The sequence below is a fragment of the Mauremys reevesii genome, linkage group 1 (genome assembly GCF_016161935.1).
Source record: "Mauremys reevesii isolate NIE-2019 linkage group 1, ASM1616193v1, whole genome shotgun sequence".
Classification (NCBI taxonomy): Eukaryota; Metazoa; Chordata; order Testudines; family Geoemydidae; genus Mauremys; species Mauremys reevesii.
Genome location: NC_052623.1, coordinates 314,778,092 through 314,795,939, shown reverse-complemented (window position 1 = coordinate 314,795,939; position 17,848 = coordinate 314,778,092). Strand labels below are relative to the sequence as shown.

At 37.4% G+C, this 17,848-nt stretch overlaps 1 protein-coding gene across 1 annotated transcript in view; it reads right to left on the bottom strand.

Annotated features, from left to right (window-relative positions):
• CFTR (CF transmembrane conductance regulator) overlaps positions 1 to 17,848 on the bottom strand; it is a 131,777-nt gene that overhangs the window by 47,997 nt on the left and 65,932 nt on the right. Inside the window, exons 15-21 of the mRNA XM_039510409.1 lie at positions 16,166 to 16,294; positions 12,902 to 12,939; positions 11,304 to 11,569; positions 10,123 to 10,202; positions 6,810 to 6,960; positions 4,566 to 4,793; positions 330 to 430 (exon numbers count right to left, since the gene is read on the bottom strand). Coding sequence (XP_039366343.1) covers positions 330 to 430; positions 4,566 to 4,793; positions 6,810 to 6,960; positions 10,123 to 10,202; positions 11,304 to 11,569; positions 12,902 to 12,939; positions 16,166 to 16,294 — 993 coding nt within the window. The remainder of the gene's footprint in view (positions 1 to 329; positions 431 to 4,565; positions 4,794 to 6,809; positions 6,961 to 10,122; positions 10,203 to 11,303; positions 11,570 to 12,901; positions 12,940 to 16,165; positions 16,295 to 17,848) is intronic.

Below are 17,848 nucleotides of genomic sequence, written 5' to 3'. Positions count from 1 at the left end.
CAAAACAAACCCAATCCTTTTTGACATTCTCCCCTCACGACTTCAAATCTATCTGGATTTGTTTTTTAAAGTCCCACATGAAATTATTTGTTGTCCCCATATATAATTCCAGTGGACTTTCGATCTCAGAATCACCACACAAATTAGTCTCTGTAATGTAAAAGTGTGACTGTTACTGGCAGAGCTGTGTGTGGAGGTTTTTGGTGTATCTGCCTTGCAGCCACATAATTCAAAAACAAACCAGTAAACAATAAGACAAGAGAATTCTTCAGACAAGTAGTAATAATAATAAACAATAATAATAAAAACAAGCTGCTTTCTATACTTACCAGACTGTCCACATCTATGCTTGAGTTTACTGCCCATTGTAAGGTGCCCATTATATTCATGGCTAAAGTTAGAACAATGCCAGCTTTGCCTTGCCCTTCACCTGCAGGCGGGGGGAAAAACTGTCTATAAATATGATTACATGCAAATAAAAAGCCAATGGCTAGAAGAGAAAATGGGTATGTATATCTTAAAATGTGAATGTCCATTAAAAGTGTTTGTTTGTTTGTTTTACTGCTGCTGTTCAAAGAGGAAGCATGTTTTAGCAATTAAAGCAAAGGACTGGGAGTTGGGATTCTGGGTTCTACTCCTGACATGGATACTAGGCTTGCTGTTTGTCAGAAGCTGGGAATGGGTGATAAGGAATGTATCACTTGATGATTACCTGTTCTGTTCATTCCCTCTGGGGCACCTGGCATTGGCCACTGTCAGAAGACAGGATACTGGGCTACATGGACCTTTGGTCTGACCCAGTATGGCCATTCTTAATTCTTATGGATCTGTTCTTGTTTTGATGGATGTTAATGGGGAATTTTAGCACTGAATTAAATTGGGAACAGGTTCAGGCCCTATGTGACCTTAATTACTTGCCCTCAAGTTTTTCATTCTAGACTCTATGAATCAATAAAATGCCTCATCTGTCAAATCTAGATGTCAAAAGAATTAAAAGAATTAATTACGGAGAGGTTTGTGACTAGAGTTCCATTTTAATGCTACCACCACCAAGATAATTCAGTCTGCTTAGTCCACAAGCTGAAGACTGGGTTTTCATCGGTTGGCCAAACTGTGAACAAATTTTTCTTACTATTTACTGAAAGTTGGTGGTATGACTTTTTGTGGGTGGTTTGATTGCCTTTAATATCAATAAGGTTTAGCTGCCTCTCAGCAAATTCACAGAGACTGTCATGAGTACTAAAATCCCTCCATAGTTCTATTTTGAATCTGACATGCCATTGTATAAAGGGCTTAAGATGTCAAATTGGATAGAAGTTTTTGGTTATACTATAGCTACCTTCCTCTGGTTTGTCCACTGCCTCAAAAAACAACCTCCTGTACATTTTTATAGACTCCTTCTCTTTATCGAAGTAATTATAAATCTGAAGAATAAAAAGGAACATGGTCCTTTTGAAATCTGACCACTTTCAGAAAACAAATTCAGAGTAGTTTCAGGTACTGCACCTGCCATTCTGTCTGCCTGCCCATACCTATATCTGTACACACAATCAAACTTTATTATTTATTAAAATTGTGTTTGTTTTCCTGAGTAATATAGACTTGACTATATACAAAGTGCTTACACAAAATAAACAAACAAGGGGAAGAGTGAAGATTGCTTCCCCATGATTTTTCCTTGTAACTTTTCAGTTAGTCCCTTGAAATATTGGTTTTAAGTAAAGTGGGTAAACATTTTCAGACAATGATTCTTTTTTAAGTTGATAATGTCACTTCAAAGTTGTAAAAGGAGGTAGAACATTATGATATAAATTTGTGTAACTTCTAAGAGAAAATCAATAAAAAGAAAAAAATCTGGGCAGATGAAATTTGGATATCTCAACTCTGCCTTTGCTGAATGTATTAATGCAGATAAATGAGCACAACGTTATTGAATTTGAGAATTAAATTATTCAAATACACAACTGCAAAACTTCATCCAAATCCAAATGTGTTGTCTGAAATCCAGCTGCACACTAATGATTATAGATGGTGCAAAGTGGTGGTCTGGGGTTAACTCCACCTTAATGACATTTGTTGTCTTGAAGTTGATGATCGTAAAATGCTTTGAGCTCCTTAGATGAAAAGGGTGATGTTTAAGTGCAAAGTATAGTTTGTGACAAGCTATCTGAAAATAGTCTACTGCAGAACACTGCCAGATTAGTACAAAAAAGAATCTTCTAAATTCCTTCTCTCCTGAGTTTGTGTCAAGCTTCTGGTAATCACAGTGCTAGAAAACTGTACATGCAATATACAATACTTGGCAGTAGAACTTCAAGTAAATATACAAAGGAGAAACTTCCTGTCTGACACAGCTCATAACCTTGGCACTCCACATTCTGGATAGAGTCTGGATCAATTTAAAACACTATATCTGGAAGAATATTTAATTAATGTTTTTAGTCTCTAATGTTTTCTTTTTTCAATTTTAAAATATTGACAAATACTGAAATATAATTGTACTGGTAGCTGAGGGCCTATCCTGCTGTCATTTGAAGTCAGTGGAATTATTGCCATTGACCCCAATAAGAATGGGATTAGGCATCAAATATTTCATATTTTGTGTTGTCCTAGAGAAAAAAATGTGGCTACATACCGTGGATAACGTTTTGCTAATTTAGGTCAGAGTGTAACACTTTTTGCAGTATAGCATCACAATGACATTGTCCGTGTACTTTGGTCACCTTTAAAGTTAACATCTTCCAAGAATTACTGTACAATAGTATCTGTAATATCAGGGTTTTCCCTTATTTTCAGATTAGGAAATGCCTCCTGACTTTGCATCTCACAGGTGGCATTCTGCACCCCATAAGACAGGACCCTAACTGTGATATCTCTTATACTGTTACCACTATTGTGGGAACAGCTGCTGGTAAATCTTGACTCTTTAATGGTAACCTCTGTGTAAATAATGATATTCAAATAAATTAAACTGACTTACTGACGGTGTTGATTTTCCCTCTCCTAATATTTATTAATGCTGTTTTGAAAGCATTTGGACAAGTAAAAATCAAGCAACAATTGCCTTGCAAATTATTGGGTTCTTACAAATGTGTTAATTAGCACAATGTGGATGTTACTAACTAAATAAGAAATCCAGCTAAATACTCAATCATTTCTATACTCAGTATTTAGGACCATTCTGTTTAATTTGTTATTTTTAAACTATACCTTTCATGAAAATTCTCAATACAAAATGCAGAATAGAGAACTGAGGAGAATTCCTGGAGTGAATATAAGGCTATAGTTCCGTGGAAGGGCTCTGAAAATAGCCACCACAAGAGGCACATCTTTTTTCATGCCCTTTTTTATGTTAACTGTTTTTAAAAAATCACAGTTTCAACCCGGAGAAGGGTCTATCCCTTCTCTCCAATCCATGCACACATTTGGCTCCCATGCTGAAGTCCTGAAATCTATTGTGGCAAAGGATGCATTAGCATTCTAAGCACATCTTTTGTCTGAAAGCTGTTGCTGATTCAGTAGAATTAGAGCTGTGCAATGTAATTGTTTGAGGGTTTTTTATGGTTTTCTCCCTATAATCAGGTAAAACTCATGCTTTCATGTGCAATCTGCTTTGATTTTTCTGACTTGAATTCAAAGATCAATGTAAAATTTGGGAGAGGGGGACAAATGCACATGGACAAGAACTGAAATATACATATAACAATAACATATTACATATATTACAACTCATTAAAACTGCTGTGTTTTGCACAGGGCTCAGTAATTTTAACATGCAAAGAGAGACCAAAGCAGACAGGCTTTGAGACGTTCTGTTTCTGAAGAAATACATTATATTTAACTAAGATTTTTTTTCTGTGGCTTCATTTAGACGTTCGCTTTCCATCTTGAACTGTACAGATACTATGCTGGTCAACGGCCACCAACTTCTATCCAACAGTGGGAGCATTTCAGCAATGAGTGAGATGGTGAGAGCATATGCAATACATAGTTCTATAATTAGTTTAAGTTGTGAGCACTTCAGGGATTCTGGATGGCAGGTGCTAAAAACTGTACTCTCAGTAGATTGAGCACTAGGCTGGGAGTCAGGAAACATGGGTTCTGTTTCTGACTTGCTGGGTGACCTGATGCAGTTCACTGAATCTTTCTGTTTCTCATATGGGAACAGTAATGTTAACCTAGTTATGCTAAAGCTATGAGCTCTACAGAGGAAGAGCACCATGTAAGTGGGGGTGCACATTTGCATTAACATAAGAGATTTTTTAAAATAGTTACAGTACTGAGTAGGATATTTTTGATTCACTTTAACATGTTTTTTCCTCACTGAGTATTACTTTCAAATTAACTCTTTCAGCCAATTCTGTAAAACATCAGATTTTAGATAATGTTAATTACCTCATTTCTAGTTTAACTGATAATTCACAATATTTTGATAGAATAACAATAAATTTGCTATTTTAATGCTTTGTTTTCAGCCTATACTACAATCCTGCAATAGTTTCTAAATCTGGCCCCTTAAACAGAAGCAAAGCTTTCATTTTAATCTCTCAGTAAAGTTACTGTACCTGTAGTCACAATAGAGATGAATGTCACAGCAATGAAGAAGATGACAAAAATAAGTTCTATTCTCATCTGGAACCAGCGCAGTGTGGACAGGTATAGGAACCAGTTCGCTGTGTGTAAGTTCAGTGCCTTGTGAAATAAGGTTTCAAAATATGGCTGTCGCCCAAAAGCTCTTAGTGTCCATAGCCCCTTTAAGCTTGTAACAAGATGTGTGAAAATTGGACTCCGGGCTGCAAAGTATTTAAATTAAAAACACTGTAAACACTCATCCTTCAGTGCCTTTCAGAACAGAAATGAGCAAAAAGCCCAACTCCACTCAACAATATAATTATCTTCATTTGTTTAAATTATACCTATCTTCTTATTTTTCTTTCACAAATACCATCAATATACTCATAGGACAGGATATATGGTAACAGTGGCCTATAAATGTGATGGAATTCCATTCAATGTATAATCTATGAGCGAACATTTTATTTGTTTACAGCTAGTATAATTACTTGTAGAAACCCCTGCTAAAGTGAGATATCACATGGAAGAAAACCAACAAAAAATAATTCCTTAATGTTCTGAGAACTAAGCAAGGCAAGGTTTTTAACAAATAGAAAATGCCTCATTGCTCTGAATTGCAGAGTACTGACAAACCTTTAATAGAAGTTTTGCAACACATCAAAAGTATAATGATCCCTCTGAACTTCACAGTTCAGGCCTGTCTCTAACCAAAAGCAAAGGTAATCATCAATATCTGACATTCATGACTGGGATGGTAAGGAACTGAAGGTCTGTCCTGAAGCCACAACATTGTCTGAATAAATGATCCAGCAAACCCTTGTTTCTAAAATAGTGTTGTCATTACATGTTCTAAATGTGTTTCCGCATAAAGAGCCTATACCTGAGAAGTGCTGAGCACCGACAAAGCCAGATCTCAAATTTTCAAATACATTTAATCTTTTTAAAACAGTATTTCAGGTCATTATTATTTTCAGCTGCACTGGTGATGCCCAACTTTAAATCTGTTTTCTTCGTTACTCTTTGGCAGGAGGGAGCTCCTTATTTGCTGGCTGAGTAATAGCATTGGCTGTCAGGGGAGATGAATGTTCTGCTCCTGCAGACAATGGAATCTTGTACCAGAGAAGGCAAAGAAAAGGTGAAAGCGTAAATTGCTTCTCCATTTATTTGTTGTGGGTTTCAGTGTCTACAAATTTGGCTGCTTGTAGAGGGACCCAAGAATCTCTTAATGCCAGCTAGCAAAGGGGCACACACAGGGTGCAAGGAGATTACAGGTGTCCCCTGAGTCTGGTATGAACATTCTAGTTCACCAAAGAGTGTCATGTAAGGTGTCTAATAAAAGCTTATGTCATAATCATTGCAAAATGTTTGTATGGATGATATTTAACAAGTTATGTGTCTGTACCAGAAATGAGTGTCCTTAAAGTCTGTGTCACCAATAGAGGTGAAGAAACAAGTTTTCTCCAACACAAGAAATGCTTCTCTCTCCCTGTTTCTGATGTAACCTAATACAATAGGTGCTCCATTTACACACAAAGTCAAAATATTAATGAAGAGATGTGAAATCAACAGAGGAGGGGCATACGGGGGGGGGAGAGCCACGGGGGGTTATCTTTAGTAAGGACAATGACATTTGTGGGTATTTCTAGGAGGCAAGGCAGACACTCCTGTACTGTTTTACTGAGGGGACAAGCTGTGAGAAATTTTTCAATCCTTGCTGAAAAATGCTGACTTTGGGATAAGATCAAATTATCAAGACAAGGAAATAATTTTAGTTTAGTCTAAGATTTAGGTTGTGTGTTATGGTTTTATTTGATATGTAACCAATTGTTTCCAATATCTTGTCTTGATATCACTTTGAATCTCTATTGTTTAATAATAAACTTACTCTTGTTTTAACTATAAATATATTGAAGTGCTATGGCGTAAATCAAAGTGTTGGCCCTGAGTTGAATCTAACAAGCTGGTGTGTTCTGTTCCTTTGGGGACAACACGTTTGGTATTTCTGTGAGTAGCTGGTGACAGGAGGATACTTGGAAGGGTCTCAGGAACTGGGGTACATCTGTTATCTACCTACAGAACAAAGGCAAGGCTGGTGTAACCCAGATGAGAATACTTGCGGGGATGACAGGCTGGTTGTGATGGGGAGCTATTGCTCTGCTGTTCAGGCAAGTTTCTCTTGTTCTGGAGGCAACAAGGTGACTGTCACTGGGTACCCCGAGAAGCATCACACATACCTTCAGATTCCAGTTGTTTCAGCTGCTGAGAAGTGTGGAGAAAATATGCCCTTAACATAATAAAGGCTCCTATCACAGGCACTGATGCCAGGAAGATGTAGGGCTGTAAAATTGAGACTACTATTATGGCGCCAGTCACAATCAGTATTAACTGTAGGATGAAAGAAAAAATAGTATTGATGCAGTACATTTTCATTTTACAGATTAGAGATTGGTGATGAATCACCCATTGAGGCCTATATACCATTCAACTTCATTACTTCAATCAAGTAAATCAGTGGCCTCTAGATACTGCAAGAGCTGCTCTGTAAAAAAGGTGATAACTTTCACCTCTAAATCACTGGTTGAATCCAGGCCTCATCAGTAAGTGACTGAAAACTGTTGAGTTTTGAAATAGTAGTCTCAAATCATTTTCTAGCAGACAAATATTCATACCACCATAAAACCTCCTGACAAATGGCAATCTCAGCAGGAGGTGACGGTTGAATGGCCATGGACACTGAATTAACTTTCACACTGGAAAGAAACTTGCACAGTTGCTGCTCTTGGTGTCTGTGACTATAAAAGAGGACTTCAGTTTCCAATGATCTCAGCCTGGTGTCTTTCACAAACACTATATTAACATAAAATTTTCTAAGGAAAAATTTCCTATCCTTCACTTTTTTTTTTTTTGGAGTATTAATTTAAAAAAATCCTCATCTGGAATCTAAGCAATTTAATAGGAGCACTAAGGTTTGTGGACAAACACCTACTATAGCAGCTGCAATGGTAAACAATGAGATACTTCACTGTATTTTACATGTGTTTTAAGAGCTGGATCTTTGGGCTGATGCACCATGGGTTATATAATTTTGCAGGCTGTGTTACACTAGTTTGTGGTAATGCAAGAGTGGGTTTGTGTTTGCTCGTCATTTCATAATGCAGAATGTAACAACCATTGTAACTGTAAGAGGAGAATGAACCATTCATCTGAAATTCAGTCAAATTATATAGCTCCCAAATCAAAGACATGGAATCATACAGTCCCGTGATGACCCTGCTTTAACACAGGTTCCTATCATTCTCTTGAATTCTGCAGAGGTTACAAATCTGCTACACTGTCCTTACTGTTGCTGTGCCATTTTTGTATCTGATCTTGCCTGCATGAGCAATAGAAGTAGAAAAGAGAGATAAGCCTAGATCCTCAAAGGTATTTAGCTGCCTAACTCCCACTGGGAGTTACTTTTTAGGATCTGGGCCACAATTCCCAGAGGAAATGGCTTCATGGATCATAGTCACTGAAGCAAATTGTTAATGGAAAATGGAAAACTAAGAAGAAAACTAAAAGGGGACTTTTAGGCATACAATGAGAAAAGTAATGTCCAAGAACAAACTGTGAAATCATGACTTTGCTCAGGATATCTTATTTGTGGCCTCTGAGAGAGGAGCACCCTCTTAGTCTGAACATGAGTGCTTCCTGCCTGAAACATCCTAATGTATAAAATGGAGTTGTATATCTAAGTGGAACTTCCACAGCAAGCCATATCACACACAGCTTAATAAGTGCCCTTGTATTTTCATAACAAGTTAAATTCTTAATAGTGCAGCTCTAGAAGTATAATTTTAAAAATGTACATGCTTTCAAGTAGTTTTGTGAAGTCATTATAATGAATAACATTATACTAAAGCCTAATCCCTACTATGTTATACACATGTAAAGAGGTTGGCTATTTGAAATCCTAAATACTGCTTATCTGGTTTGAAATGGGATCTTGGACTGACTGCTTCAGCAGAAGATATGTTACATTTCATAACTGACTCTTCAGTTATGAGAACTTCCTTTGAGTGCTCTGTGTAGGTGCTTCTTTTCCCTTCTAAATAGGTATTTCTTGTCTAGAATATAAGCAGGGTTTCCCCTTCACAGACTGTAATTTAACCTCTCTTTAACCTATAATTTAAACTCAGAAAATGGAATTTCTGTCCCATGGAAAACTTCAAGGTTTCAGGAAAGTTTGTATCTCAATATGGGATGAAAAGTAAAAACCACATTTTTATGGGACAGAAATTCTGAAAAATTCCATTTCAGGAGAAATGAAATTTTTCTGCTTGCTGGTTGCCTGCCTGGAAAAGCTCTTGTCGATTTCATTTTCTGCCTGCAGAATATTGATTTTTTTTTCATAATTGAAACTTTCCTATGGAAAACTGTTGATTTTTGTGAAAAGGGCATTTTCCACTGGAAAAGCATTCCAATGGAAATTTCCCAACCAGCTCTACGAGGTATATGAATTAAATTAACCAGAACATTTAAGACAGTAAACCGGTCTCCTTATCAAAATCAAAGCCTCGCCATTATACATCACAGCTTCAATGGCCTGAGCATGGACCCTTAGATTGCTTCTAAAGTCAAGTCTCCTAAGTTGTAATACACAGCTTCTGGGCTACATCAAAATCTGGCTGCATATTTCTCTCATTTCAATATAGTTTTTAATAGTGTTACTTCTTGACTTGCCAAAATACTATAATTCAAGAAGTTTCATATATTCTTACTGAACATAAGACTTGCCATACTGGATCTGCCCAATGGTCTATCCGGTCCAGTATCCTGTCTCTGACAGTTCCTAGTACCAGTTGCTTCAGAGGAAGTAGCCTTGTAGTATGCAGTTATGGAACAACCTCGCCACAGGCAATGTTTCCACCAAACCCACAGTAATTAGCAGATGGCTTGTGCCCTGAAGCATGAGGAATTTATATCCTTTCCAAAACTTTTTTAAAAAAAGTATTTACTACCGTAACTCTGGAGATATTTATCCATCTAAATGTCCAATTGTTTCCTGAATCCTGCTAAGATCATGGCCTACAGCAGGGGTAGGCAACCTATGGCACGCGTGCCAAAGGCGGCACACGAGCTGATTTTCAGCAGCACTCGCACTGCCTGGGTCTTGGCCACCAGTCCAGGGGGCTCTGCATTTTAATTTAATTTTAAATGAAGCTTCTTAAACATTTTAAAAACCTTATTTACTTTACATACAACAATAGTTTAGTTATATATTACAGCTTATAGAAAGAGATCTTTTTAAAATGTTAAAATGTATTACTGGCACGCGAAACCTTAAATTAAAGTGAATAAATGAAGACTTGGCACACCACTTCTGAAAGGTTGCTGACCCCTGGCCTACAGCTAAATAGAAGGGGAAAAAATCTAACAAGCTAAATGTACATTGAATTCTAATTTTTTGCTTAGTTCTTTTTATTTAATATGATACGTTATCTATGCTGTGTGACTGCAGGGGAAGACTACATAAACAAATATATCTAGAACTCTGATTTTACAAACCTGAATGAAGTCAAATATTGTAAGTGGCAGTAGGTCATCCAGTATGGCTATATCTTTAGAGAATCTGTTAAGTATTCCACCTACAGATAGAAAAAACAGAAATAAAGCAACAGGTAAAGGGGTCATTGTTACATAAATACGTTCTACAGATGTCAGCTTTAACTAAAGCGATAGCTTTTCTGCATATGGAACATGTTAACTGAGATGATGTTTTTAAAACTTTTACGCTAAACTCAGCCTTGGTGTAAGTGCTATTCCATTTTTGTAAATGGAGTTACATCTGCTTACACCAGGACTGAATTTAGCCCTACAGCTTTTATTTTAGTTAGTGAAGTCCCAGGAAAATTCAGAATAGGTTAGTGTAATAGAAGATGCATGCTTAGATGGGATGGGGGAAGAGAGACAAAGGCAGATAGGCTGTACCACTCATGCAATAGATTTTGCAATAGATATGGATAGTCTGTGCATTAGCATGGTATTTGATTTCAAAATATCAGCTTCCTGACTTCCAAGCAGAGTTAATGTGCATAATGATATCAAAAAGTAAGAAGAGAATTAGTAATAAGAAGGAGTTATATGAAATGGAGACTCATTTTTGTGCATTTCTATTTATTAGTGTCTCCTGCTAGCTACTCTTAAGTATAGTTTAGTAAATGAGGATAGAACAGGAATTTCATACACAGATGACAGTGGCACTTACTGCATTAGTTATGTAACAAAATCTCCAGCAACTTTAGGGGCAGATTTTGATACCCTTACTCATGCTGAGTAGCACCTTATTCCATCCATTTCAGTGGGACTCCCTCGAGTAAGGCATTACTTAGTGTGAGTAAGGGTATCCGAATCTGACCTTCGGTGACTTACTGTAGAGCTGACTGTGTATCTTACACAATAGTTTTATCCAAAATGAACTCAGCTCTTGTCTGTTTTTATGTCTTTTTTACACTGTTATAAAACCTGAAGGAGATATTTCAAAACCAAAGCAGACATCTAAAATGTGTGGTACTTAACATGCAGTCAAGATTTTTTACAAGATTCCTATATTACTTTTGGTGTAGCAACATTTAAAATTGAACTGAGAGGGTAGAGAAAACAATGGTGCCCTTTAAACAGAATGAAGCATTCTTTAATTAAAATCAAAGGCATAAATCATTAAGTTAGTCAGTTTCTAACTTAACTACCTGCTTTCAAAGAGTTGACGACTGACATAGGTGCCTGAAGAACTGCATGCAGCATCTTCTGATGAAGATTTTTAGAAACGGTTATAAGAGTATGCACCAGGGGTAAACCTCTGAAGAGTCCCAAGGCAAGCAGGGTATCTGCCACTCCCACGTAAATATAAAATACATAGTAGTTGCTAGTGTCGGTGACAATCACTGTAGCGCTGTTGGACACATCAGAGCTGGCATTTTTTGGCTGCGTTATATTTGCCGCATTTGCAGCACTTCTATGAAATGCAATTTAAAAAAAATACAGTAAGTTCAAAAGCATCTTAGTTCCTTTTACTATCACTATTACACGAGTAGTATCTACAAGCTCCATTTGTCCTAAATCCATATGGGTGATTTTTCTTTCTTGAACATCAACCTGCATGTACAAAACACAACTAATTTGTCACTCCATAGGCTATTAAGCCTAAATTGTCATCTCTGTGTTCAGCTACCAATATGCTAAATGGCTTATTTATCACTTCTCAGATACATGAGTGCTTATCAAAAGCTACAGTATCTTCTAAAATCTGTTTCATGCACCTTATTAGGAGTTATTTAATAAAAACTAACCTACATTAGTAGTAAATTCATCCTTTTCTAAAAAAAAATAATCTTTTAATTGAGAATTGAGCCAAACTAAATTATTAAACAAACAAAATGCTTCATCTGTATCATAACCACATAGGGTAAGGCCAAAAGCACTTCAGTGAATTAGTATAAGAGTAACCTTATTAAACAGAATGTTGGGAATTATTACGAAAGGGATCAATAATAAGACAGAAAATATCATATTGCCTCTATATAAATCCATGGTATGCCCACATCTTGAATACTGCAAACAGATGTGGTCACCCCATCTCAAAAAAGATACATTAGAATTGGCAAAGGTTCAGAAAAGGGAAACAATTATTAGGGGTATGGAACGGCTGCCATATGAGGAGCGATTAATGAGATTGGGACGTTTCAGCTTGGAAAAGAGACGACTAAGGAGGGGCTATAATAGAGGTCTATAAAATCATGACTGGTGTGGAGAAAATAAATAAGGAAGTGTTATTAACTCCTTCTCGTAACATGAACTAGGCGTCACCAAATGAAATTGATAGGCAGCAGGTTTAAAACAAACAAAAGGAAGTATTTCTTCACACAACACCCAGTCAACCTGTGGAACTCTTTGCCAGATGATGCTGTGAAGGCCAAAACTATAACAGTGTTCAAAAAAGAACTAGATATCTTCATGGAGGATAGGTTCATCAATGGCTAGTAGCAGGGTGATGTCCCTAGCCTCTGTTTGCAAGAGGCTGGTAATAAGCAACAGGGGATGGATCACTTGATGATTACGTGTTCTGTTCATTCCCTCTGGGGCACCTGGCATTGGCCACTGTCAGAAGACAGGATACTGGGCTAGATGGACCTATGGTCTGACCCAGTATGGTTGTTCTTATGTTCTTATATGTTTTTGACTAGTCTTAAGGATCTTCATAAACAGATATCAAGAAGCTTTTTTTTAACAAAAAGCAGCAGTAGAAAGAGACTCCCCAAGCCCATAATAAAATGCAGTCAATACTTACTCTCTGAGAAGCCACAACCCAAGCAAAGAAGCAGCCACCTGCAATCAGTGAACATACGATTATTTTTTTCTGTTACCTTATGTTCTTTTACTCCCTTTTCTTCTTTCCGTAACTATGGTAATTGTCTATTGCACCATTATTTGTACAGAGAACATTATAAATGCATGAAATTCAAACTTCCTTGAAGCAAACACCTTGCCACTTCTGTTCCTCCTTCCACAGGGAACCCTTCAGTGCACCTCCCAAGGAGAACGACATTTATACATACACTTTATAAGCATTCAAGTACCAAAGCACATTTTGAATTTGTTGACACTGTGGGGTTACCAGCGATTTGCTAAAATGCATTCTTGGTGACAAGGGACACTTACCATATGTTTGGAAGTTTCTTTTGTTTTAAATATTATTACATTTTGTTAACAACTGAAACAACAAGACTGCTTCCCAGTAGATATGAAATATGTGTCAAGACTTAAAGTGACAGTAAAGAATTCAACACATTACTAATTTTTTTTAATCCTTTGTCTAACACTGTTACTTTTCAGGAATATACCCCTTGTGCTCAATCTGTCCCTCTTCCTCCTGTTCAGTTCAGGTGTAATTTCCGTCCAATCCTTTGCTATCGGAGTTACTGTAGTATTGTCATTCTCTCTGACCAATCTCTCTGTCTGGTCTGAGTGTTCCTCAGCATGTCTCCTATCCCTCAGCTGCTAGTTTTAAATAACACTTCAACACGCTGTTAATTTGCTGTGCCAGCAATCACATTCCACTTTAAAATGGAACTCATCTCTTCTGTATAGGCTCTCCTGGCCCCACAATGACACCCCTCCGTGTCTAATAAATATAAAGCTTCCTTTTTATGCCGAATTCTTATCTATCCACTGAGACTCAGTGGAGCCTCCTGTTGAGTTAATCTGATGATACTGGAAGCATTTCAGGAAAAAAACTACTGGATAGATCTTATACTTAAACCTTATTCCTAATAATTTAAATGTAGATCCTAGGTCATCTCTCTTATATCTCCCCACATCACTACTATCAAGATATGCCTTACCACAGATTGCAGCCCAATACTTATTAGAAATTTGTTTTAGATGTCTCATGAGATCTGCCATCTTTGCACCAGCTAGATAAATTACTGAAGAGCTATCACAGTAATCTAGAAATCAAAATCTTCTCCCATCTTCCTATGTCTCACAGCCCATCTCCATCTTGGCTGCCTCCCAGTACAGGACCAGCGTTCTCATCTGAGGGATGCAGAGAGCCAGTTCTGCAGTGGGCCTGCTTTACAGAATCCTTACATGCCGTTTCTGTGAGTATCCACTTCTTCCTCTGCTCTACCAGTTCAGCAACTCTGGCATCTAGATACTGTAGTTGGGCATTAAGGACCATGAGCTTCTTGCAAATGTGCACACGTACAACACTTGGCCACAAGGTAAGTTCTTGTACACTTTCCTTGTAATAATGCCCTGGTTGGGTCATGAATCTGGTATCTCTAGATCTAGAATAGCTCATTCTACTAGTTTTAAGGCAGCATCTATAGCAGTGGTGGGCAACCTGCGGCCTGCACACAGCCCATCAGGGTAATCCGCTGGCAGGCCACGAGACAGTTTGTTTACATTGATCATCCGCAGGCACAGCCACCTGCAGCTCCCAGTGGCCGCGGTTCGCCGTTCCTGGCCAATGGGAGCTACAGGAAGTGGCATGGGTTGCAGAGACGTGCTGGCCACCGCTTCCTGCAGCTCTCATTGGCCAGGAACGGTGAACCGCGGCCACTGGGAGTTGCAGGCGGTCAATGTAAACAAACTGTCTCATGGCCCATCAGCAGATTTCCCTGATGGGTTGCATGCAGCCTGCAGGTTGCCCACGACTGATCTGTAGTGTGCTTTAGCAGTGTCTCTTCTATTGCTAAAAGCTGCCACATAGAGCTCCAGTCTCAGCTTTTTACTTGACACTACTCTCTCCGTTTAGAAGGGTAAAGTCTCTACTGCTAAAGGGTCATGCCCATCATAAATCTCTATACATGCAGTAGCGATTAGAGGAAACACTGTGATGCTGAGTGTGTAACTCTCACTCGAGTTGGAAATTTTGTCATGCTGCACATATCCACCGGGGACTAAATACATTCTGTGCAATAACTGAATAAGTATCCCCAACCTTGTTAATCTGTTCACTGGTCTTTGACCCCTGTAGTTATACAGGGATTTTACTGAGTAGATACTAGTATGTCCTAGGTTTTGTCTTCCAGTTAGATAAAGGTTTTTATTTTTTTAAACTTATCTAATAGGTGTTCTTTAGGTTTCTAACAATTAACTGAGCAGCATACTCCACTCAGTGCCAAACTACCATGCAATCCAAAGCCCCTGTGTATGCTCTGGCTGGGGCCTCTCTCTCAGTTTTGAGGATGCAAACCCTTGCATAAAGCAAATTGACTTTGGCCCAGATTCTCGAAAGTATTTGGATGCCTAATTCCCAATGAAATCAATGAGAGTTACATGCCTGGAGACCTTTGAGGAGCTGGGCCTTAGAAAATTAGCAAGTGTAGTACAAGTAAAACCAAAAATAATCTGGGCCCTGACTTTTAATGGTTCAGAGAGACTGAGTGGTTGAACACTCTCCTGGGAGGTGGGAGACCTAAGTTCAAATCCCAGCTTCACATCAGGCAGATGAACCTGGGTCTCCCAAGTTGCAGATAAGTGCAGAAACCACTGAGCTGCAGGGCATAAGGGAGACACTCACATCTCCTCCTCCACCTATTTGGTTTTAGGAATGCTCTGAGCATGCCTACTAGATTGGGTCCACAGGGTCAATAGACAGGTGAAAACCTAGTATGAGGATCCATCTGGGGCTTATACATGAGCTAGGCACTTGGGTGTCTAGATTAAGGCATCTGTGTGCATGCTCACTAGTAGAAATTTAGGTGCCTAGGGAACTATAATGGTGGAAATTTAGACATCTAGAGAGAGAAGCTGCAGCTAAGCAGGAGTTGGAGGATCTCGGGTGTGTTGGACTTGAGTTCCAAATTCCTTGTATGAATCTAGCTCTTGGGGTTATGGATCTTGTACAGCCTTGCACTAACTCATTGTCTTTGATAAACAATAGTAAACCAAAAAAGTAATATCCCAACACCACTCATCAGTAATTAAGTCAGCAGCCAACAAAAATGCATATGCAAAAATGTTGACTCTAAATACTTTTATATTTGAAATAAAAATGCTCAATCTGAACAAACATAACATGATATTACAAGCAGAATAGTCTTACCTCAATTAAAAAGATTATTACACACAAAATTAGCACAAAAGTCAAGCTTTTGTGGGTTGTAATGTATCTGTAATATGTATTCCAGGTAGTAACAGCACTCATGCTTTCTGCATCATCAATAAAACATTCCTGCCAGGATAATCAATAAGAACATGGTTAGAATGACCACCTCTAGCCATAAGAACTATTGATATGTGACTACAATCCCTCCTGCACGGATTCATTTTAAGTGACAGAAATGCAGCAATCAGTTTGACTGGAGAGGAGGGATGATAATTGTAGGCAGAAGTGACATTTTTCAGGTGAAACCTTTTACTGAAAAATGAATATTCAGGTTGACCAAAACATTTCACAAATTCATATAGAATTTGCTGAATTGTTTTAGCGGAAAATGAAGAAGAAAAAATAAAGAAAATTCTAAATTTTTCATTTTGACTTTCCCATTTGAAATCCATTTAGAATGTTATATCCATATTGATTTTTTTTAAAGGTAAAAAAAAATCAAAAGAAACAAAACATTTTGTTTGACCTAAAACAATTTAATTTTTTTATTTTTTTAGTTCGGTCACCAAACCAAAAATCAGTTATTCAGTGCAAGATAATTGTTGAGTTACCTCTTGCATAAAGACACCACTTAAAAATCACTTGAGCTGTTGACACAGCCTGATAATAACAATCCTCAGATCAATACACCATTGCTAAAAAGTAGCTTAATTATGTCTTAATTTCTTCAAACATTACCTACACATGAGCTTTCAAAGAAATTCAACAGTACAGAAACTTTGAGGAACCTCTGTTCTACTAAGATCACTCAGGAAAAAGAAAAGGTGAGAAATGCTAATTTTTAAATAATAACAAGCTTTAAGCATTTCTTCATTGTATACAGCACATAGCATGATAGGGCTCCTAGGCACTATGGTAACAATAATAATAATAAAAGTACAAAATTTTCATTCAGAAAGTGACCTAGAAAACATCAGTTGTCCTCCAAACAGAAACTTTGCCAAACTTGGAAATGAAATGAATTCATTAAAGAGTGAAATTGAGATATTTTAGACCTGTTTTAAGTGCAAATCTCATCTGTGTTTTAACTACAAAGTTATTACCAGAAACTCCATTATACTATAACTAATCCAGCATAATCGTCTCTCCAGTGTCTGCATCACCTTGTGAAATTTGTTCAGTGTTTTTTTATAAATCAAATACTATCAACTTGTAGCCTGATCAGCTGCAATATTGAATAGCTGCATTCAATGTGTGTAATTATTCCAATTGGTTTAATTTATTCCATGAGTTAACATTTCAAATGTCCATTCTTGATTCTTAGTTTAAAAACCACACAAACTTTAGTTTCAAATTTGATTTCAAATTTGATTTCCACATATTTACTCTTACAAGGTGGTAACTGTAAGGGAATAGATGGTTTTCAAAAATTGTACATGACTTGTTATAAAATCTGAAAAGTAGACAGGAGCTATTCTTGAGGGTCTGATGCAGTGATATTGCAACAAAAGAGTCCTCCTAGAGTAATTCTTTCAGATTATATATAAATTCTTTAACTAAATTTCAAACTGGTATTTGAGATAAAAAAATAAAGGACACTCTATAGAGCAGTACCACATAATGCATTACAAGGAAGATGGAAAACATAGGGAGACTAGTGCTCAAAGCTATCAGCAAAGT